At 49.7% G+C, this 24286-nt stretch overlaps 1 protein-coding gene across 1 annotated transcript in view; it reads right to left on the reverse strand.

Moving 5' to 3' along the window:
* ZHX3 (zinc fingers and homeoboxes 3) overlaps positions 1 to 24286 on the reverse strand; it is a 45210-nt gene that overhangs the window by 6214 nt on the left and 14710 nt on the right. The window contains 3 exon segments of the mRNA XM_050313580.1: positions 556 to 1633; positions 1635 to 3480; positions 21416 to 21522. Of these exon segments, the coding sequence (XP_050169537.1) occupies positions 556 to 1633; positions 1635 to 3320 (2764 nt within the window). The 5' untranslated portion in view covers positions 3321 to 3480; positions 21416 to 21522.

Genomic DNA, 24286 nt, shown 5'->3' on the forward strand with positions numbered 1-24286 from the left:
CCAGCCCTCCATGTCCTCTCCTCTCTTGCATCCTCCACCTTCACTACCTGAGCCTTGCTCTGTGCCAAACAAGGATGCTCACACCTGAGGAGTTGGCAGCGGGAGAGGGAAGGGCAGGTAGGGGTTCTGTGTGCTGCCCAAGCCCAGGTGGGGGTATGGAAGGAGCTAGTGGCATGGGACAAGTAGCCAGGCCCCTTCCTTCCCAAATACCTATCCCCTTCATAAATCCAGGGGCCACTTTCCCACAGGGCAGGTAAAAGGACCGTACACTCCTGCTGTTTTACTTAGGTTTGACATAAATTCAGCATTTGGTTTCTGAGAGTGACCAAAGTAGAAAGGGGCAGGCAGGCAGTGGCAATAGTGTCACCCTGCCTGACCCTCCTCATCCTCCTTCCTTCCCCCCTTCTTTCACAGGACAGTTCCTCACCGCTTACTCAGTTAAATCTCAAACACCAAACCCTTCCCTGAAGCTTGTTTCCCAAACGGGAGAGGCCCAGAGCCCCACGCCCACCCCATTCCCCCAGGGAGCCAGCCCTGCCGGGGCAGGGACCTTACCCAGCCGCGCGGCGGGCGGGCCGGGGGCATCGGGGGTCCCGGCGCTGCCCTCCAGGCTGACCGGCTCCCAGGCCTCGCTGCTCTCCGACGCCTCCGCGCCGGCTTCGCACGGCCCTTTGCGGCTCCCCTTGGCGGCACAGGCCTCCTCGGAGCCAGAGCCCCTGCCTTCCTCCTCTGCCTTCATGGCAAACCACACCTTGAGCTGCTGGGCGCCCAGGCGGGAGCGCTCGCACAGGCCGGGCAAGTCCTCCTCCCGCAGCCCCTTGTGCTTCTCGTAGTAGTCCTCCAGCACCTCCCTGCTGGCAGGGCTGACCTCCACCAGCCCCGGGGGGAAGACCCCCCGCCGGTAGTTCTCATACCACTTGAGCTGCCCGTTCTTGTAGCCGTACCGGCTGTCCCCGAACCAGCGAATGACCTCGGCCCGCGGCAGGCCCGTCTGGGACACGATGGCGTCATACTCCTGGTTCGTGGGACGCTGGGTCTGCACGAACATTTGCTTCAGCAGATGCCGCTGCTGGGCCGTTTTTTTGAAGTTCAGTTTGGTTTTGGGAGGGGTGGGCGGCCGGCTGGAGCTGCCTTCCCCCTTCTCGTTTGCGCCGGTCCCCGGTACCTCGTTTTTGCCGTTGGACTCGGTCACTCGCAGGTTCTTCAGGTTGATTTTGATGGGACTCACCTTCCGCTCCGCCGAGTTCGCGTTGTTGCCGGAGGCGTCGACTGAGCCGTTCTCACTCGCAGCCCTCTGCTCATCCGAGGAGTCCTCTCCTTCCCCGCCGCCATTCTCCGCCTCCTCCTCTTCCTGCTGAGTCGCCTCCTCCACCTTCTTGTTTTCCTCCGCCTTCTTCTTCCTCCTCTCCGAGAACCAGCTGTCGATCTCCCTCCGTGTCATCTTTGTTTCCCCTCTCAGGCGGTTCACCTCTTCCTCTGCAGGAAGAGGATTTTGGGCAAAACTGCTCTCCAGGGCCTTCAGCTGCTCTGGTGCCCGCTCCTTGTATTTGGTTGGGGTGAAGTCGGGCGCCTGGTGCCACGACTGCCGCCGTGGTGGGTGCTGAGGGGCCGGCGTGGCCGCCGCCGCCTGCAGGGCTCAGCTCAGCTCCTCTGGGCGGGACGTCGAAGGTGATTTCGGGCAGGGAATCAAGAGCACTGTCTCCAGGGAAGACGGCCCGGCCGCCTCTCACGTTCCTGTAGTGGTACCTCCTGTCACTGAACCATTTTCGGATCTCCTTGGTGGACAAGCCCGTGATCTTTGTCAGCCGCTCCACTTCAGCCTGACCAGGGAACTGGTTCCTGCAGAAGCTGCCTTTAAGGGCTGAGAGCTGCTCGTGGGACTTCTTGTTTTTGTAGACATTGGGATCCAGGAAGGTCTGCGAGGAGATGGCAGGGCAGGCGGTGAGCAGCGACTGGGCGCTGTTGACCACCTTCACCCCCGAGGCGCTGCTGGAGCTCACCGTGCTGTGCTGTGCCGCTGGCTGTGGCTTGGGGACAGAAGTCACTGCCAAGGTGAAGGAGGAGCTGGTGCCCTTCAACCCGTTAGCCATGATGGGCTGCGTGACCAGCAGCCCCCCCGTCCCCTCCGGCTGCCCCACCACGTGGCCCGGTAACGTTGCCTGGATAAGATGGGGGACGGTCCCGGGATTCGCGACCAGCGGCGTGTTCAAAACTGTAATGGTGGGTTGTGGCACGGACTGAATAACAGTGTTGAACATCTTCTTCCTGGCATCTTCGATCTCCTCCGGTGACCAGCTGATGCCCTGCTTCAGCCTCTGAGCAGTGAACCAGATCTTCAGCTGCTCTTCTGGGTACTTGGTCACCACAGTCAAGTAGCAGAGCTCGGCTTTGGTGGGATAGGGAAACTTGTGGAAAGAGTTTTTCAGGAAGCTGTTGGAGTCCATGGCGGCATTGTACGTTGGAATGCTGCTCAGGGGAATCATCACCTTGGGAAGGGACTTGGATGTAGGCAGCTGCTGATGCAATGGGGGTTGCTGCTGCAGCGACACAAGCTGAGCAACCCCTGCCTGCAGAACGGGCACGTTTCCTATGATGGAGCCATTCACTATGTGGGATGACTTTGTTGAACTTGCAGTGGGCTGACTGACTGGCACGGACCCGTTTGGGAACAAATGCTCCCCGTCCTTCACCTCTGACTCACCGCCCAACTGACTCGACACGTTCTCCTTCAGCGTGTGGATTTTTTTGGCCTCGGGTTTACCTTTCATTATCTTCATGATGGGGGTTTTGGTGATGATGATTTCAGACTGGCCGTCTGCCCCTTCCTCGGGAAGCTCTCCCGGGAGGTCGTGGCTGCCGGTGGCCTCACAGAGACTCTGCTCCACGGTGGTGCGCCCGTCCTGCTGGGCCACCCTCCAGACAAAGCCCGTCTCGCCGCCGTGCGACTCCGCGTTGTGGTGCGAGAGCCCCTCGTGGCTGTTGGCCAGGAAGCCGCACGGAACGCAGGCGAACGCGGGGTCTTTGCTGAAGTCCAAGTGCTCGGAGTCCAAGTGCCCAAAGAACTGATGGACGTCCTGGGATCCGAAGTCGCACGACTTGCAGACGTAAGTGTCGCTGTCGGCCACGCCGCGGTGCCCGTTGGGCAAAGCTCCGCTGTTACCGTTACTGGCACCGGCATCGCTCGCTGCCGGCCCTTCCGCGGCAGCCTCTGGTTGTGCTCCTTCGTGATCATCTTCCACAGCGTCCTGGTCGGTCTCCTGAAGCACCAGTGTTTTTACTGGTATCATGCAGGGAGTTGTGGATTTCCTTTTGCTAGCCATCACGATGATTGATCCAGACGATTATTTTTTTTTCATTTAAATTAAATTCAAGTTTAAAAAGCGCTGCTGCAAGTGCTCTGCCATCCAGATTCCAGCAGACTCATGATGCCAGAAGGGGCCGTTGTCAAATGTTGACAAATGTTCATATTTGCCACTGAACCTGAGGACAAGGAGAGGGAGAAGGGGTTAGTTCCTCCGGCATTCGACAAAGCACAGCTATCCTAGTATTTAACTGTTTCCCTCAATAAATCAGTTTTCAGCCCCTTCTGCTTGAAAAATTTAACTTGACCTTGGATTATTTTCACACCTACAGCCAGTGAATTACCTGTTTAAAAACAAACATGCCTCTTTTACAGCCCACATCAAATTCTCATTCGAGGAGGAAAACCACTGAATTTTCCACTCCCCCTGCCCTGCCAGGACCCATCTGTGGTGTCCTGGCAGGGAGAGCAGTGCCCAGGCTCCCTGTGTGCCCGGGGTCCCAGCTCAGCCCCACGCGGGAGGTGATGCCAGGCGAGGGCACCTGGGAAAGCCGCCCGCTTTCCATCAGCAGAACCTAATGAAAAATCCACACGTTCCCCACAGAACACTTCAATTTCTTCAAAATCAGCATTTTCCACCCATCCTGTCGGGAAGTTTCTCGCCAGCTCCAAGCACTGTGCCCGTGCCAAGAGCCTCTGCCTGCAGACACCCAGAGCTCTGCTGCAGGGAGCGAGGAGGCTGCAGACTGGAACACATCTTTTAGCTCTCCTTGCTCAGCAAACCTGCAAAGCATTTGGGAGATTCCCTTCCCACCCTGTGCACACTTCATGGCTGTTTCAACAGCATCTGTGAGTCTTCATCTGAAGCTGCAAGAGAAGGTAGAGGCTCCAAAACTCAAGGGCAGCATCACAATGTTCCTGGCTCCCAGCCTTCCCCTCCCACCACCTCTGCAGCTTTTGGCACTCACACCACTCAATGCACTGGGGATATTCCCTAGGAAACTGTAATTTCTTGTTAAGGCAAGCCTGCCTTGCTGGGCTTGGGGTGACCAGAGATTTGATACATTTAAATAACAAACAAAACCCCAAACAAACAAACAAACAAACAAAGGAATAATATTTTCTCTTTTGTTTTTGTTTGGTGTTCCTATTTCCCTGAAACTCACTGAAGCAGATCCAAACTGCTCCAGCCTGTGGAAAGCCAGGGCTGGCCAGGGCTTTACCATAACCTTATTCCTGGCCTGATGTGCACAGCGAATGCTCTGTGCCTGACATCATGACCCAAGGGCAGTAAAGCTACTGTAGCTGGCACTGGGAATCACTTGCCTGGTGACACCCCTCTGTCAACCTTTTCCACAGCAACTCTGCTTTTTTTTTTCTCTCTTAAACAGAGGGATAAAACGGTATTTTTCCAGGCTGCAAGGTCACTTGGAAGCACATGGGCGCACTGATTCATACTATAAAGACTCTGTGCCAGATTTTTCTGGGATTTACAGTAACAGAGCTTTATAAAAACACTCATAAAAACTTGAACTTAAAAAAAAAAAAAAATTACTTACCATCCTAGGAGATGACTCACAGAGGTAACTCCTATCAGTTACACCAGTTGTGCACCAGTGGCTTTCTCAGATCAGATATTTGGAGCTGATCTCATGCACTGAGAAATGCAGATCGGGCAAATGACTTGGTGGTGCTTATGCAATACCTCCTGTGCTTAGTTTTGTCAGTAGTTTTTAGAACAGAGGAATGAAAGGTCTTCATGGAAAAAAAAAATATCAAATGGAGGAGGTAAAATTTGACCTCCCAAACTTTGCTGGATTTTTTTTTTTTTTTTTTTTTTTAAATTGTTCTGAAAGCTGGCATCATTTTTTCCGAATGGGAGAGCCTGGATGGCCAGCTCTGGCCTCAGCAACTCTCCGGTACCATTTGAAGACTGATGGGAAAACGTAACTTCCCGTCAATGTGGGCTGATCTGAGATTACAAAACAGTCCTGTAAATAGTGTTAGTCATCACTGAACTTGGCATCAGAAAAGATTGCTTGCTATGCTAAAGCTTTGGGAAGAGCAGAAATTGTAACTTCTTAAAAAATATCTATAAATTAAACAGGTCTTAAAGCTGTGAGCTGGATTTAAACAGCGAGGACTGCACATCTCAATACCTGCTTTGTGCCGCTCTCATCCCACCTTCCTGTGGTTAGTCCTTCCCTCTGCAGAGGGCCAGAAAGTTATCCATTAGCATCAGCAAGTGGAATACTTGGATGACTATGAATGGGCTGTGCTATTCAGAGGGGAACAGCTTCCATTTGACACCAATCCTGAGATCCTCATTTCTGATGCTAAGTTAAATATTACACAGTCTAGCAGGATGCAATGACCTTTCCAAGTCGAGCCAATTAAGGGAAAAACAATAAGACCATCCTGAAAGCTACAAAACACAGCTGAGAGAAGTTTCATGTCAGGGAAGTGATGGTAAAAGAGAATTCTTATTTCATTTTGTCCTGCAGCTTTGACACAGGGAGAGGCTGCCGGGCCCTCTGCAAGCTTTTTCCTTTCAAGCAAACTCCAGATAGAGATCCAGTTCCAGAGTCTCCATTACTGAGACAGCTCGAGTCCCAGACGGATCTTACCCAGGGTTTATGGAGTAGCCAGATATCAAAAAAGATGATTTTTATCTGTCAACAGAGTAAATTTGATACAGAGCATCAGCGATACACAAAGCCCCCCATTGTGCCCCGTTAACAAAGTGCCTCTCCCGAGCACTCCACTGCTATTATTTTGAGTAAATGTGAACGGCCTGACCCACCTACAGAGAACCTAAAAGCTCTGCATTTCATTTACCAGCACATTTGCATCAAGCCCTGCGCTCCCTCCAACAACTTTCCTTCAAAATGCAATCAAAGCAGCCCCAGCCACCACAGCTCTCCTGTGGGGCTCCAATATTAATGCCACCTGAGAACACAGATTGCAAATTTAGCTGGAAGTGAATCACAGTGGCAATTTACTGGAGGAAAAAAAAAATTTAATCAAGTGTACTGTTTGTCCATTTCATTTCCATGGAACAGTTGCATAACCACATGTTGGGAGTGTGTTTTATTCACTGCTCACCTTCTGGAATGCACTTAATACTTTAATACACCGCTAATACATAACAGAATTGATAATTCAACTATTTCTTCACCATTAAAATGAGACTGTTTTAATGGATAGAGTAAATTAATGGAAGCAAAATTAATCTGTTGAATAACATCTTTACAACTGATCTCAGTACATAAACCACCACTGCAGATGCCTCAGACCCATCTGCACAGCCATGAGTGAAGAACTCCATTTCCTATGCATTATTTTACAATTAACTGGAGCAGTGAGCCATTAGCTGAATGGAAGAGCTACCTGACAGCCAGGAAGACAGAGGATTGCACCTAAATTCATGGTTCTTATTTTGTTTAAACCTACTAACTTCATGGTGAGGTAGCAGAGTAAAAGCAGGGAAAATGACCAATGCACCTAAACCTGTCACTGCTGTTGTAAATTTGAGAGAAAGCCAACTTAAAGCAGAGTCAAACCAATTCTCTGTGATGCTCACAGAGATGCTGGAAGGAAAGGTGGAATCAAAGGCTACTTTGGCCACATGCAATTCATAAAATCACAACAGAGGAGGAAAATGGAAGCTGTGAAATCCACCATCCCAATCCATGAGAACAACGCAGCAGTTCTGCTAGAGACAGTCCTAAACCTACAGCGCTGGTATGATCAACCCCCTCCTGCAATGCTCCCCCAAAAACCCCTCTTTCCTCCCAGCACAGGAGCCCTCCCATCCCCATGGGCAGCTCCAGGTACACACCACCAACCCTCTGCAGAGCAGCTTTGCCTCCACTGAGGGAAACAATGCCCAGACTGGTCACAGTGAGCTTTGCAATTGCAGAAAATTTACTTCTGCAGAGATTAACAAAGGGAGGTTTCGAAATCTGCACTGCTGAGTCTGAACTTTCAGCTTTTTCCAGCTTGGCTGGATGTAACTGGTTTGGTTTTAAATGTTTCACTGAATTAACGAGTTAGGTTGTTAATGCAAAACATTCCTTCCTCGCAGTGCCAAGGTCCCCAGTTAGAAGATTAATTTTTGTGACCTTTTGCAAACCTCGCCTAGAAACAACAACCAGCAAACCCACCAAGGCAGCATCACCAGCCAGGACACAGCTGACCCAGTCCCACCAGCCAGGCACAGGCATGCCAGGACAGCTGCCCTCCTCTGCCCCCAGCCCAGCCAGCTCCTCAGTGCCCACACTGACAGCAGGACAAGGCTCCGCACAGACACAAGAGACGGCTACGTGCTCTGCGGGCTCTGGTGCTCTGCTGAGGAGTGAATGCTCCGTTAAAATAAAATGAAATTAATAAAAATCATGGTTTTTAAAAAAGATCAACACCAAAATAGAAATAAAATAACAGTTTTCTCAACACTTTCAGTGCCTGCTAGGCAGGCAGACACGCTCCCCAGGTCAGAGACAAAGTTATGATGTTTCTGTCTCATATGGAGCCAAGCACAATATTGGCACTTTAAATAAAAGCGGTTTGTTTTTAAGCTGAAACCCTGCAGGCCCCAGCTGATAGCATCATATTGGGGGGAAAGAGGAAAAAAAAAATCAAAGGAGGAAAAAAAAGTTGATGTTTCTGAGTTTTTGTCTCTCCCCTTCAGGCTCCACCTCCAGCCAGGCCCAGAAGATGCACGGCTGTCTTCGGGAATTCCACAGATGACTTCCCAACTCCCACTGTAATTAGAAAGGCCATTAAATAAATTATCTCTGTGGCCAACACCAGCAACTGGATGCTCTCTGCAGCACCCAGAGCAGAGGGCTGAGCTGCCTTCCCCTTCCCAGCACCCCTGTGTGTCACAGCAGGTCCCCCAGCCCCGCAGATACCCCCTTTGCCCTGGGCAGCACTGGGTGCATTTCCCAGGGTGCTGGGGAGGGAAGGAAAACAGCTCCATGGCCGCCCTGTTGCCAGCTATGGCAGTCCTGGGACTCTTCCTCTTTGGTTGGGCATTAACATTCATCCTCCATTTGCAGTCTGTTCATGAGAAGCCATGTAGGAGCTTCACCAGCTTGATTAACTTATTGCCAAAACATGCCCGGTGGGGGCTACTGCCAATGCATTCCAGGGACACACTGTGTGGACAGACACGCTCTGGTAACTCAAAGACCTCTCCAGGCCCCATCCCCGTGACTCAGTACAGACACAGAGGGAACAGAGCACCTCTCCACAGAAACTTCCAAGGTGTGGATGGGACCTCTCTTTTAGCTGGGCCAGCCCAGCTCTCTGACAGAGAACAAGAGGCAAGATTTGGCAGGGCTGAGCTCCTCTGTTCCCGGTCTGTGGCTGTGCATCCCTGCTAGCTGGAGTCCAGCATCCTCCTGAATATCTCTGCAAAGCCTGCAGCTGGGAGGAAGTCACAGGATGGGAACATCTCCAGCAGCCTAAAAATGCCAGCAGCAGAGCATCACCCCAGCTCGCAGCACACATCTCCAGCCCTCACCCGGGGCTGGCACCTGGAGGCAGCATCTGCCATCCAGAGCCTGGTTCATAATCCAGGCCAAATTCATGACACACTTAATTTTTTGGGGTTTAACCCTGTACAGGACTGAAAGTTCCCATCGACAAGATTTCCCATCCAGAACAGATCGGTACCACGCTATCCCTGCAGGCACTCAAAGCTCAGGTGATCTCAACACGAACAAGGAGAGCCACCAGCAACACAATCAGCACAACCCCAAAGAAAAGCCTCTTCACATCTTACTATTTTGCGCTGCACCAATGTACAAACACACGCACAAATTTCAGCAGTTTTGAGCTTCAAGCAGCACCACAGTCAACATTTGTACTAAGGAACAATTTCTCTTTATACCAACTGGTCAGGGTGCTTTGTAGCTTAAGCCTGGCTTTGAAACGGTGGGCACAGTGTAAATGCAGTGGAAGCCGCCTGACCGAACAATCGAATTCATTCTCCATTCCTTGGCAGGCCCAGAGCAGAAAAGCGTCTTTTCCATTTAGGCCCGTTAAACAGAGCTATTCATTAAAATTTCACCCTTCTCCAAACTGCTGGACTTCTCCATTTAAAATCTGCCTTTAAGAGAACCCTCTCTCCTCTGCCCCACAACGCTCCTCAACCCCCGTCTCAAGTTGTCACCCATTTCCAAGCTGTTCCCATTTCGGATTGCTCTCGTGCTCCTCTAACAGCAGCAGCTCACCTGTGTGTTGGTACCTGGGCAGAGGCTGCCCTGACTAATGGCAGTTATCTCTGCCCTTTTTTTCCCCAGACAGGCACAAAACTGAGCAAGATGGAAGGTTAGAAAGGGCTGGCTGAAGCAGAACGCAATTACGGTATAAAAATAGGTCACTGGGATAATATAACCTTTAGACTATTGGCAATGTGCCCCCCTTAGAGACAAGCCTGTGCTATATTTCAGGAGAATGTGAGGAATAAAAAACAACCACCACGACACACATCCAAACAAAACCACTGATCATCCCTTGGAGCTTTGCGTGCTTCTGTTTGAACATCACTAACATTAATTCACTCCTTTTCCTCTGCCCTCATCCATTTGATTGAGCACAAAATAAACGTTATGCAATCACACCATTAACATCTTCCAAAAAAGTAATAATCTCTTTTGGCACAGAGGCTTCATTACAGATTTGCTCCGTGTTACACTACCTTAGCAGAGTTCACAGTCCCAGCATCCCAGGGACCCACCTCCACAGCTTCAATCCTCACATTCTGTCCGTGTTGCAAAACATTCCTGGCATTTCCCCAAAGGAAAGGGTCCAGCAGACAGATAATCATGTCTCGACAGAACCAGCTCCAAGGTTAGCACTACCAGCAGCTCACCACAAAGCATTAATGGAGCTTCAAGAAGTCCCTCAGCTCGTCCATATCCGGGTCTCCCATCACCTCACACTCAGCTAGGGAATGCCAGCGGGTTGGTTTGTGCCTGAACAGAACAGTATGGTCATGCTCATGAACACACAGGAGGTCCCATTTCGGTCCCTTGTGCTTCCTCTAGCAGGTTCTCTCTTTGCTTGCATTGCTAGGGCTCTGTTTGCCATTTCAGCTTCATCACAGGCACCTCAAACAGCCCCTCATAAGTCACAAATATCCTGCCACACCCCCTGCAATATCCCCCTTAGAGCTTATTACCAAGCATCACCACTTAGGTAAGGCAAGACCAGCTTTGGCAGAAGCAGCCTTTAGGAATGCAAGTGAAGATGGGTATGTTACACCTAAAATCTACTTCTTTGGGTTTTTATTATCTGTAATTGCTGAACTGGCTCAAAGCCAAAAATCTATTGGGGAGCTCAGGGTAATGAATAAGAACCAGAGGTAGATCTTAGTCCATGTCAAATTTCTGACAAGGATACTCAAGGCTTTTAGATCAGCAGGGCATGCTCAGCCCAGCTGGTGAGGAGCTCAGCTGTGAGCACCCCATGGCACCAGAGTGCCCGCCGTGCTCTCAGTGCTGTGCTCTCACAGTGCCTGTCCCTCCCGAGGAGCCCCTCGGGGGAAGCCTCGGAGCCCACCCTTCTGCTCACAGCCTCACCTCCAGCCTTGCACATCCAGCTCCATATGGGTGACCCTACTTGGGAGCCATCGCCCCAAATTCAGGCACTACAGCCCTGAATGCCAGCACAGCATTTACTGTTAAAAGAAAACCAGTGTCAGCTTCTAGACCAGCACCGAAACAATCCCGCTGCAGAGCCACTAACCCAAAAGCCTGTCACACAGGTTTCTCACCGAGTATCCAAGTCCCTTGTGGAAGGAAGAAACGCTTGCTGAAGCCAGGCTGGTCACCAGCTACCGAGCGGCCACGTAAGGGACAGACCCGCAGCAATTCCAGGGAAATAAAGAGTGTCCAGAGCTTTAAAACAAGATGTGGGTGGGAAGGACTAAACCAAGCTACTAAACAGTACCAGAGGCGCTTGGAACTGATCATCTGCAGCACAGTCTGACGACTAGGAGTGCTGCAGCCCCTTCCCAGCTGAGCATTTTTGGATTACTTCATCCCCCGTGCCCTTTTGCAATATGCAGCTTCGAGAGCCGCGTTACGTTCTGGCTCGGCATCAGCTCCCATTCCCCCACGTACAGTTGCTATAACCAAAAAGACAACTGCAAAATACGTTGTCTGAACGCAAAGAAACGGGGTTTGGCAGGTTGGGATCGTGGCTTATGTTTTTCCATCCCCATGGATCCTCCTTCAGAGTCATCCTCTCAGACCTTGCGCGCAGCCGATGGCTTTTGCAGCTTATTGAGCCCGCTGGTTTATGGCAATGTTTTTCTGCTCACTGAACTGGCTCATTCTTTCAGCAGAACAAACTGTTCCACGTTGAGGCAGGAGTTGGCTGTGTTTTAACAAAGGATTTTTCCCTTCTGACAGTGTTTTGCAAAAGACCCAAAAAAAGGAGTTTGGAGCCAAGTTACAAAAGGTCAGGAGAGGCGAGTCAAGCACTGGGTGTAGTTCCTGTATGTCACAGCCAGACAAGGAAATGGGTGGGGAGAAGAGAAACGGCATTTCGAGCTGCAATAATATGTATAAAGTGATATTAATGAGGAATGGGCTTTTGAATGAGGATGGCAAGTATGCAGGCGCTCTAATTGTTGCTTCACAAGAGCAGGCTTGTTAGGTAGGCTGAGGCCTCTGCAATCATTTATCCCTGTGAAGCAGCCATTTGAGAGAGTTCAAGTAGCACTAGCAGCGAGAAAAAGGCAGTCTTATTTGCTTCCCCCTCCCCAAGCTGATTTCAAGGAGCAACAGCACTCTCATCTCCCGTCAGCCAAATGAATATTCAAAAGGCTTTTGCCAAGCCAGCTCCAGTCAATCACTGGAACAATGCTGCGGGAAAGAAACACCGGCTGAGAGACCTGTGTGAGACAGGCACCTTGTGTCCCTTTCCACAGGCACCTTGTGTCCCTCTCCACAGGCACCTTGTGTCCCTCTCCACAGGCACCTTGTGTCCCTCTCCGGCTCTGCTCTAGCATCCCAACCATCTTTAACGTTCTGTGGTGCTCCTGCCGAGCTCTGCTGGGCTCCACAGCTGCTCTGCCTGCTCCATCCCCTGCCAGGCTGCAGGACAGCACAGCTAGAGAGGAGCTGCTGGATGGAGGACGAGCACCCCAAGCCAGGGTGCTGAGAGGGGAAGGACCCCAGCACGGTGGTCCCGGCAACACAGCCCTCCTGAGGGAACTGATGATGGCTCTTCCCTCTCCTCTGCTACAGGCTGAGATCACAAATGTTTTTGGCATGGGATGGACAGGTTCTCAGTGAGGCCCCACTCTCTGCTCAGCAGCAGCAGCTGGTGGGGTCTGAGCCTTTCTGCTCCATGTACATGGACAAACCAAGAGGGCCAACTCTGGCCTTGCAGATGTTGGAAGGAGGGAGCTAAAGGGATCTCTAACAGTTGTCACTATGTCATGCCTAATACTCAAGCATTTCCAGGCCTCAAAGGATCCCTGAATAGAAAGAAACCACCCAGCACTGGAACACAGCCACATTTGTGGCTGGAAGGGGCAGATGTTCAACCCCATACAACAATGCAACACAACAGTTGAGGCTGTAAGTGAAGAATGCTGCATCCACTTAAAACTGAAGAGGGAAATTAGGGACACCATCTAATTCCAGAACTACCATTTTGTCCTGGTGCTTACAGCCCACATACCTACTCTGCAAGAATGGTTTTCTTCCATTGCCTTAAATAGACAATACCCTGGATTAAAGCACGGAACCACAAGGACTTCAGAGGCATATGGTCAGACTGGCAAGTGTTCAGCTCCTTCAGCTGAGACACCAGCTTTCAAGAGTTCAGTTCCTTCTTAGTACCTACATAAGTGACAGACTTCCAGAGGTCCCAGGTGTACTGGACAGGACAGGCCCTGCTGGCACAGAGAAGGGCAGACCATGAACAGAGCTCAGCCAAACCCTTTGCTGAGATGGGCCCGAGGAGGAGCTGAGTTTGAGAAGTCCTCCTCACCACAGCCAGCATGAGATCCCCCAGCAGCCAGCTGTCGAGAAGAGCTGCCATGGAGAACTCCATCATCCCTACCACCAAATCTTCACCCACTGAACCCCAAGAGCTCCCACAGGACAACCTTCTCCCTTCTCTCTGAAATGCTCACCATGTCTTTTAGGATTGATAGTAAGACACAAATGGATCTGGGACTTGATTTGAGGTCTCTGTGGGCAAGATCTGGGCATCCAGATCACGCACCTGCCAGCCAGACACAATCCCAGTCATTTGCTCTCTGTTTTTGGAACTGTATTTGCTCAAAACCATTTGACAAGACACTCTGGACAGCAAGCAGAGACACAGAACAAAGTTCAAGGGTTATTTGTGATATGAACATTGCTTGTCAGGACTCCTCTCCTCCTCCAGCTGTTGTGACACTTGGAATGGATTTGTTCTTACTGGAGAGTCAATTATTTTTTTAGTTGAAAACTCACCATCCTCTGTAGGTCAGCTGTGAGCTGAAAGCATCCCAGTTATTTACTGCTGGAAGCTAAAGGAATTTCCTTACTCTCAGAAGACAGACATTTAAAATTAGTTTCAAGTTCAGTTGTGATAAACAAATCACGTTCTCCTCCTTTCCCTCGCTTTTTTTTTTTTTTTTTTTTAAATCATGCCTGCTGGTCCACCCAGCTTTTTCCTTAGCTGCCCTCTGCAACTCCTCCTTTAAAAATTCATTCACAAGGATGCAGGGGAACATGGACATCTGAAAAAATCAGCAAAGCCAGATCCCTGCTTTCAGACTTTCCCCTTTGACACTCGATTCCCCAGGAATGCATTAAAAAAATTAACAAACAACCATGCACTGGGGTTTTTCCCTCCCTTCCTGTAAGAAGCAGGAGGTTGGGAGTTGGGCTGTCATCTTCCTATTGGGGATGAGGGCTCAGGACCTCAGCTCTCTGCTGACAATCAGCCAGTGGAGCCTCTTGATACCTGGAAGAGGAGCCCACTCCACTTACCCTGCCCAACAGCTGGGGATGGAAACAGTTCCCAGCAGACAGAGGAGGAAGACAGAAGGTGTTCTAAAGCGATATGACAGCCCAATTAAAGGGTTTGGGGTTTTGGACTGAGGTCTCCCGCAAGCCTTAATTCAAAATATTGATGTCCTCATCAATTTGTGGCCTTGATACAAGGAGATTCTTTCCAAAAGCTCAGACCTGCTGGGAGAATTGCCTCCTTGCCACGTTTCAGTGAGTCTACCCATGAACTGCCAGCAATTACTAAGCCTCCACTCTGTATTCAAAGCTCTGCACAATGGAGTTTATTATTTTTAAGCCTTTCAGACATCAATGTAGCAAACTTAAAGAGAGCTATTTGGAAGATTAAGACACAACCACCACCATATTATTCAATTTAGCTCCAACACTGAACACTTATTTCTGTAAAGAGTCGCAGCTAATACATTGCCAACTGCCAACAGAGACAAACACTTAAAACAGTTAAGTCACATTGCAGCATGGTCTTACAAACCAAATCTAAGATATAAGAAGGAAATTACTATCATTATGCAAATTGCTGCCATTATGCCTCTTACTGCCAAGCCATATCAAACCTATCTTCAGGTCTTGCCCACAAGCTTCGAAAATACACTCGTAAAAATGACAACCTGAGGCACTCATGCAGCCAGGTGTGAAGCTACTGGTACATCTCCAATAACTGTATTAGATGAGTTTTCTAAATATTTTATACATTCATACAAGAGCAAAGAGACTTGCTACCACCTCACCACCCCAGCTCATTGTCTGCTTAGGGCAGTCCTGCAGCAGAGTTTACCAAGAGCTGCTTTATCTGCTCAAATCCAGACCTGCAGACAGGTGACAAAGGGGAGTGATGGGAGAAATCAGAGGAAGGATTTGTGCCTGTTTTCTATCATTACACTGCTTACAGGAGAGCTGCATTTTGCCCTCTTGAAAACATCCCACCCTTCACAAAAAATTGCGTGACTTAGATGAGACGGGGTGCAGGATGGGAATGACATCTTTCCATGGAAATAAGGGAATGAAATGAGTCAATTAAAAAAAATAATCACTCTGCCACATGAAGACTGTCATTTCATTACAGCTGATTTAACCTGAAGCCTTTGGAGAAAATCTGTCAGGAATTTAAAATTTCCCAGCCCTTCAACTGAACATGGAAAAGTTCTCATTGCAAAGTATGCCATGAATAACAGAAATATATTCCTGCTTTACACCACTAAAGGCATCACAGCCGATGTTATAACCTCAGAGAGACAGAAATCAAGACTTCCTCCTCCTTTTTCAGAAAGAAATGAAGGGTGGTCTCATTACACCAGTCTAAAACATTCATCATCATCATTAGGGTGAAGGGCACAGCAACATTATTAACTCTGTTTCGTAGAACTAAGAAAACAGCAGGATAAACTAAACTGCAGGAGTCAGCACGGGGGACTGTAAGGTAAAAATGACATTTATGCTGTGTCAGCAGGCAGCCTGCAAACAGAGGAATGGGGATGGCAGACTGGTAAGGGCATGATGGAGCCTTTCATTTCCAGGCCAGCAGTTCATTTCTCGCAGTCAGGTTAAGAGAACACGGGCCTCGAGGCACCTGCTTTCTTCCTTGGGCTGGGAGTGAGCAGACTTGGAAGCACCTCAGTGAGACTGCACCAAGATGACAGTGTGTCATGCTGGATAAAGCTCAGGACAGCAGGAACTCCCTCACACACGAGCCCACGATCCCCCGCCAGCAAAGGCTGAAGAGAGTGGATGCCTCCAGTGTCAGGGGGACACAGCACTCACAGCCTGCAGGATTCATCCCTGATCATGTCAGGAGCAGCCAGGGCAGCTCTGCAGAGAAACACCTCAAGGGCAACACTCTTGAGATCAATCACACGAGTCCTTGCGTGGAGCTGCTTCCAGAGCGACCGGGCTCAGGCAGAGCAGCAAGCAAGAGGGTCTGCTAAGGGAACTCTCCATGGATTCCTGCTGGAACACTGTCCATACCTCCCAGAGACAGCTGGCAAAGTGGTCTGCAGCACTGTTCAAAGCACTGGAGAGCTAAGGAAAGCTTCTCAGCACAAGGAACAACCACCTTGCTACTGCAGTTATGCTGGGAGCCCCAGGATCTCATGCTACATACTCTCTGGGCACCTGTAAAACCATTTAAATGGATCATCCTGTTCTGTTTTTTCCAGGAGAACAACCCAGGAGATGGCCATGCTTTCTACTCCATCCATGTTCTTCACACACCAGCTACAGAAAAGGGTTGGGACCACCTTCCCACTGACACAATTCCTGGCTGGAAGGGAAATGCTGTCACCACTGTGTCACAGAAAGGGAAATGAGGCACAGAGCAATTTTAAATAACTCGCCCAAGGTCACAGGAAGCTTAGAGCAAAGCAAGTAATTGAACTCAGGACTTGTGCGGGCCCAGTCTAGTTCGTTATCAGAAATCACCCCTTAAAGGGTCACCTTTAGTCAGAAACCCTCCCATTTTGCACTGCCAAGAGATTACTCTGAATTATACTGGCAAAGGGAATCATTAGGAGTTTCCCTTCCAGCCCAACACGTTCAAAGGGTTGTTTTGGAAATAAAATAAAACAGACAACCCCCCAGTGCTGCAGACAGCTGAACCACCAAAGTGCTCACACGGCTCCTGATCAGGCTGGCAGATAAGAAGGTGTTTTTCCTCTGCAGTGAATCACTGTTTTGAAGGGTGGCCTCCAGTGAGAGAGAACTCACTATTTCACCTTGCATTTGCATCTTCATTCATAAATACCTCTGATGAAACAGAATATTGCAGGCTGAGCACTGAGCCAGACATTCAAAAGCCTCTCCTTGAACCTGATGGGCCATCAGTTGCTACAAAACAACCAAAAGGACTTCACCCAGGCTTTCACAGGCACAGGCACAGTTGTTGACCCTTCCTAAAGAAAACCCATCCAAGCATCTCTCAGCATTCCCAAGGCCATTCACAGAGGTCAGAGACAGCCTGTGCTGGAGCCTTCCACGCCCTCAGGGCACCCTGGCAGGGCAGGGATGGTTGGAGGCAGCTTGGCAGCATCCAGGCTGGCTGCTCCTGGGAGCCTCCTGCCCTTGGAGCCCCAGCAGCACCAGCTCCCCACATCCCCCAGTGCATTCCAGGGGCACAGCTCACCTTGCCAAGAGGAAGAGCAGAGCCCAGGCTGCAGAACCTCTGCACACCCCAAACCCTGCTGAGCTCGGGGAGAAGCCCTTACAAACAGCAAACCCAAACCCTCCTGACACACGATGACCACAGACAAGGGTTTTAATACAACAGACAATCAAACCACATCTGTGGATATCTGCAGTGCTCAGATCATTTTCAGCTGATGACAAACAGTGAAAGTGTTGGGCAATAGGTTTGGAAAGGGCCACACAGAATGGAATTTGCCTTTCATGAAATACAATGCAGGGGGAGTCAAAACTGCTCGTGGGGGTCTAGCCAAGAAGTTCATACAGCATTTAGGCATCCAGTGGCCTCATCTTTCTGAGTACAAGCACTTTAATTTGTCACAGATACTGTATACATGTCCAAAGCAAATAGGCCAGCAAGGAAGAGGAGTAGCAAGGGAGGGATGAGGGAAAGGGATGCAAAGGCAATCAGAAAGCTGCATCTGAGCAGCAAGCTGGGAACCTGACTGGGGAGACAGGAAAATGAGAGGTGAGAGAGGCTTCACAGCTCTGTGCTCAGGGCTATGGCCACCTGCCTGGGGAATGAGGAGCACCATGCAGTGCTAACCCCCAACCATCACCTTCCTAAGGACACCAAATACCACAGGCTTAACAGGAAGAGAGAAGAAAAAAAACAGAGAGAACCTCACCTCCACAAAGACTGCTACAGAAGAAAGACACCAAGCACTACCAGATTACATGGCTGAAGGACAATTCTGCTTTGCAGACCCTTCGAGTGGGCAATTCTTTGCTCTGTGCTCTGCTGCAGATTTGCAGGTGAACATTTGCTCCTGGGAAAAACTTCTCTCTGGGTCTGGAAATTAAATTTATCTTTTCCCCATCTGCTCTTCACCAGCAAAGCAGAGGCTCTGGGTGGAATGGTGAGGAATGAGTGGGATAAACCTGTCCCAGCCCATTCTGCTTTAGCACTACTCACCAGAAGACCTTCCTGTCACTCCACACCACCAGACCACAAACCCCAGCAAGGAGCACATCCGATGCTGCAGCTGGGACCAGAGGTTTCATGCAGAGCCCCCAGTCTTGTCAAAGCACCATGTTTCTCTCACCATGGCTCCTGGCTTTCCTATCACCACCAGATCAGGATGAACCACTCAGTCCTCTGCAAGAACCAGCTCAGCAGAAGCAGCTCCAGAGGGTTATTAGCAACAAGACCAAACTAGCAGCCGTGGGCCTCCAGATCCTTGGGCCCTAAACACAGGGCTGAAGAGGCATGACATCAACTATGTCAAAAATTTGCTTGCTTTGAAATCCTACTCCTGCTTATTTATGTTACAGGAGTACCCAGAGGCCTCAGCCAAGCCCTGCAGAGCCGGGGCTGGAGAAGAGCATTTGCACATGTAATGGCCATAGAATCACAGAATGGCTTTGGGTTGGAAGGGGCCTTAAAGATCATCTAGTCCATCCTCCTGCCATGGGCAGGGACCTGTTCCACTAGCCCAGGTGGCACAAAGCCCTGTATCTCCACGTGGAGCTCCTGCCCCGTGACCAGCCACAAGCAGCTCACAGTTCTCAGAAATAACTCACAGCCAGGCTTTGAGGCGAGGAGGGGCAGCACTGAGGTGGACAGGCTGCAGCAGAGATCCAGCACAGGGAACCAAGCCAGCAGTCAGGCATTTTGGACACCAGTGTCCCTGGGGCTTCTCTAGTGCTCTCATAGTGGAGTTAAGATCTGCCTCCAGCAGCCAAAACACCCCCATGAAAATGCTGCAAACCCCCACAAGGATGTAGAAAAGGTTGTTAACCTAAACAGACAGGTCTGAGATTGATTCGTGGGAAGGATGAAATCAAGAGGTAAAAATAACATTTCCAACACACCACTGACATACCGAGCCCTTAATCCAAGGGACTATTTACAGGCCAAGAGCATTCCTCGCTGCTCTTACCTTCAGCTGCAAGGTCTGGGCCAGCAGCTGCTTTGGAGGAGGTAACAGGCAGCCCAGGGAACAGCCAAGCCTGAGAACTGGGATTTGCAGGAAGAGAAAATAAATAATTGAAGGGACAACCGAGCACAGCTCGCTCGATCTCGCTCCACAATCCAAGCGCTGAAAGTGGAAAATGCAAAACATTTTCTCCCCGCATTCATTAAACTCCAATTTTGCTAATTCAAAGTCTTCTACTTGCCTTAACATCCAGATACTCACTTCCCAGATACACTGCTAGGAATAGGGTCTTGTAAATAAAGTTTACAAAAAAGGAAGGTTAACACACAGCATATTTTTCCCATTACTTCAATACATCCTGCGAGCTCTGCAAGCTTGGTAAAGAAAGAGTCTATTTAAAAATCTAGGGTGGGGAAGAATTAGCTCACCAAAACCATAAACAGATTTGCTTTGCACTTTCAGTCCAAGAGAAAAACAAGACAGGCCATGCGTGTATTGATGCACACAATAGCACAATCATTTTAAAAACAAATGAACTGGGAGGGAGAGGACACCAGAGGAGGGGGGGCAAGAGGAGCGGAAGAAAAAGGCCAAGTCCTAGAGCAGAGATCCTCAGTTTGGTTCCCAAAGGTGCCTCAGAAGGTTTTGAACAGCCACATGGGCCAGCACAGGACTGTGAGCAAGGGGGTGTGGCACACTTTGCTACAAGGCCATGATCCAGATCTAGTGCCAGCCCTTCAGTAACCAACAACATGATTTTCTGCAGATGGAACACCAAGGAATCCTTCCCATTTACCAGGGATCTTCCACGTGCATTATTACTGTCTTTCAGTGGCAGACACCAAGGGATATAAAATTCAATTCCCTTCTCTCTGCTCTCCCTCCTAAGAGACCCTGACTCTGTTCATGAAGGCAGAGTGAAGCTACAAAAGCTTCACCCTCTTCCTCATGCCAAATTCTCCATCTGTAACAGTCAGACAACCCAGAGAGCCACGGCACTCACTGCATTTGCACAGTTACTGACACAAGGTGCTGAGGACCCACCCAGAAGCAATTAACTGAGGGAACCTCAAGGAGGACAGCTCTCAGGGGGCCGAGGGTGCACGTGGACCCCACCACACCACGTGCTGCAGCAAGGTCCCTTAGTTTATTCCTACCCGTTTAACAGGCTGCATTTAGGCTGCAGAACTGGAAGTGTGTCAGGAAAGCTGCAGCAAACAGCATCAGTCCAGTCACTGTATTCCCAACACTGATTATTTAATAAAGTCTAGGAACAAGCAATCTCCAGATGTGGCACATCAGAAGCTGGGTAGAACTCACTCTAGGGTTTGAAAACCCCCATTTCCACGGGGACACTGCCATTTAGCACACAGCCACGAATTGGGTGAACCCCACCAGTCTGCTCACTAATGCTCAGCCTCAGAGCTTCATTTTGTACAAATAAAATGGCTTGGCTCTGCTGTGAGACCCAATTTCTTCTTCAAAAGCCTGGAACGGCATAATGGAAAACTGGAGTGTTATTTCCAAGCACACTTCTTCCATCCACAGAAGCCAAGGGGAAAAAGCATTGCTCTCCTGACCCCTCATCCACGCCACGGGACAGATGGACATTCAGTAAGTTACACTTAGGGCTTCTAAGGGTGGGGAAATAAAATAAATCAGTGACTAGCACACAGATAGAGGAGCCCCAGCCAGGAGAGGAGTACAGACACACAGGACATCTGAACCCTGTGCTGTCTGAACAGTGATGTCCAGAAGCAAAAATAAAAATTGCCCCCTTCTCAGGGGCACCTGGAAGCACAACCCAAGACCTGCTCCAACATCAGAGCAGTGCTGGGCTCAAGGTAACAAGGCCAACCACTGCGTGATCACTTCCTTCAGCCGTCGGCTCCCGACACCCCCAGGAGAACCCTGGGGCACACTGGAATACACCACACTTCTGTCCATGCTGCACAGGGCAGACAGGTGCATGGTCCACATGACACACGGAGCCCGAGGTGGCAGTGGTGACCCACCTGCAGGAGGGAGCACATCCTCAGCCCGTCCTGCTCCAGCTCCTCCTCCGCGCTCACCCGCATCTTTACAGCGCCTGCAGTCGCGTCAGCTGGGCTGGGATTCAGGGCTGGAAGAGAAGACATTCAACCAAGAATTACTGCTGCACCTCCACAGGAGAAGCTTAGCACAGGCTAAAAGTAAAAATAAGACACTGATCACTCCAAGGTGTGTCCCAGCCCATGCCATCCACCCTGTGGTGCTCCCACGGTACATCCTCACCGAAGCACCCCAAACAACCCACCTTGGGTTATTTTTCCCCACTCCATTAGCAAAGACATTATTTATCAGAAGTTAACCCTGTCTGCTGAATTAAACACCAGGCACTCAGGCATGCTGCTCTCAAGCCAGTAAAAGTAACCCCCCTCCCAGCTGTGGTGTGCTGGAAACCAGTGAATGCTGCTGTCCGTCCGTCAGCCGCTGCTCATGGCTTCGGTCCTTTCCAGGGCTGGAAACCTCAGCTGGCCAGAACATATTTAGAGCAGCAATCACAGCACCCTGACTGTCACTGCCACATCCAGCAGCTATATATAACCTGCAGCTCTGCTCACAGCTGTGGCCTTCCTTTCTCCCCTTCGTTTTCCCCCACTGCCACCCAGTCCCTGCTCCCTCACCCCTGGAGAAGCAGCAGAGCCAGCCCCATGTATTTCATAATTTCTAAACTTTACTGTCTAAAGAGATAACCAGCCAAGTGGATTTCTGGGATTAAGTTCAAGACCAGGGGAGAAAACAGCATACTGAAAAACAGAGTCACCCTGGAAAAAGGTAAGCCAGAGCTTGTAACAAGGATGAAAAATAGGAAAACTATGTTGTGATTGCCCAAGTCAAGGAAAATTTATGCATGTTTGCTATTCCTTCCTGAGCATGGGCAGTGACAGGTTCTCCTCTCCCAGCAGCATGTCCCAAATGTCCCTGCCCACGGCAGGAGGGTTGGGACTAGATGATCTTTAAGGTCTCTTCCAACACAAACCATTCTGTGATTCTATGAAATGTCCCTGTGCTTCAGCCAGTGAGTGCTCCAGTCCCTGAAGTTCTCTGCCAGAGCCCAGTGATCTCCTTCTCAGGTTAGATCCTGCTGACCAGGCACCTTGCACACAACTGCTGAGCTTCTTGGACTAAAATAAATAAGTGGCATGGAGAGATTTCACCAAATTACCAGCACAGATGCATTACAACTCAGGGAGGTGCTCCCCAAACCCACCCAAAATCCTGCAGACAAGAAGTTTCCACTCTGGCTGTAATCACACAGACCAAACCCAGCAGGACTGGTAAAGAAAAGAGAATAATAAAAAAAAGGCAAAGGAATTGGATGGAGCAGAAGGACACAAAGGTCTTCCCTCGCTGAGCACTCTGGTGTCCCAATGCTCCCTGCTGCAGAGCCACACTTGGACAAAGCTTCCCCCAGACCTGCAGTGCTGGCTGCTCTATGTTATTTGCTATATATTATTTGCTGTATATTATTTCCCCAAATTAATTCATGGCAAAAGCAAAGCAAGCCCAGAACTGGGGAAAAAAACGAGCTGCAAGTCTGGCAAATCACAAGAGTTGAGAGAACAAGAAAAAATGCTTTGAATGCCTGCTAGATGCCACAGCTTTTTCTTTTTCCTCGCTTTCCTTTTTTTCCTCCCCTAAAACGAAGGGAAGGCTTATCCCTCACCAATTAGGTTTCAGCACACTTGGAAAGATCCCAGTGTTGAATGCCGAGACCTTGACATAACAGGTGACAACCTTTGCTATGCCAGAAAAAGTTTAACATATAATAAGAAACAAATACTAGACTGCTGATGGAGTGGGTTTTTTATTCCAGCAATTGGTGCAAATGTCCTGTATCAACTTGCACAATGCCATGACCTCCCAAACGGAGCGATAACAGCATGGCCCCGCTGCTTATCTGCCATTCCTCCTTCTGTAACTCTGCTCTCCCTCTGCTATGGTAGGTTTAATATCCTTCACACGCTCCTTTAAGGGATTCAGCATATGCCTAAGACTTTAACAAACACGATTTTGCGTTCCTTGGAATACCTAAATTAAAGAGTGACCTCGATCACAGCAGTCTGAGCAGCTTCGTGCTTCTAGAAATTAAAGGTGGCTTAAATAGGAACTTAAGCTGGAGGCAGAAAAAAATCTGAGTCTCCCAAAACCTTGTTCTGAAATATGGAGTAAAGCCCCTGCAAATTTGGCACCATGAGCCATGATTCCCCTGGCAGCTCCTCCTCGAATTCCCTGGAACTGCTGCTTCAAGCAGGATAACACAGAGAGCTGGGGCGAGGCAGCAGGGATTGGGGTTTCCTCAGAGCAGCACATGCAGACAGCTCAGCTGCTTATCACTGAAACTGGAGCAGCAGCAAGGACAACTAAGGCATGCTTTTTTTCCCTGACTTCTTTCTGATATCAAAATCCCAGCACCCGCCAGCCAAGATACCCCCAGGTCCCTGTGCCTCAGTTATCCCCACTGTCTGCCAGAGCCACCGACCATCACTACCACCCCACTGCTGCCCTGGCGGCTTCCTCAGGCTCACTGAGCACCTCAAAACCTGCAGACAGTCCCAGAACGGAGAATATCTTCCCCAAATACCAGACTCAACACAGTCACCTTGCTATATCTGGGGGTTTAACACTGTAACAACCAAACCAGCTGGGCCAGTGGGCTCATGAAAAGAGAGGAACACCAGCCTCGGGCAGCACTCCTGTGCAGGATCCACCAAGGAGCTGAACATTTCAGAGGCAAATCCACCGCAAAGGCTCAAAAATAGAGATTATTCTATTTTCCTTTCACCTGGTAACCCCACCTCAGATTTCTTTTTAATGGCTGTTAGCTCTCTTTTGGGATTTTT

Source organism: Myiozetetes cayanensis, unplaced genomic scaffold (assembly GCF_022539395.1).
Source record: "Myiozetetes cayanensis isolate MyiCay16 unplaced genomic scaffold, myiCay2020 scf19, whole genome shotgun sequence".
Classification (NCBI taxonomy): domain Eukaryota; kingdom Metazoa; phylum Chordata; class Aves; order Passeriformes; family Tyrannidae; genus Myiozetetes; species Myiozetetes cayanensis.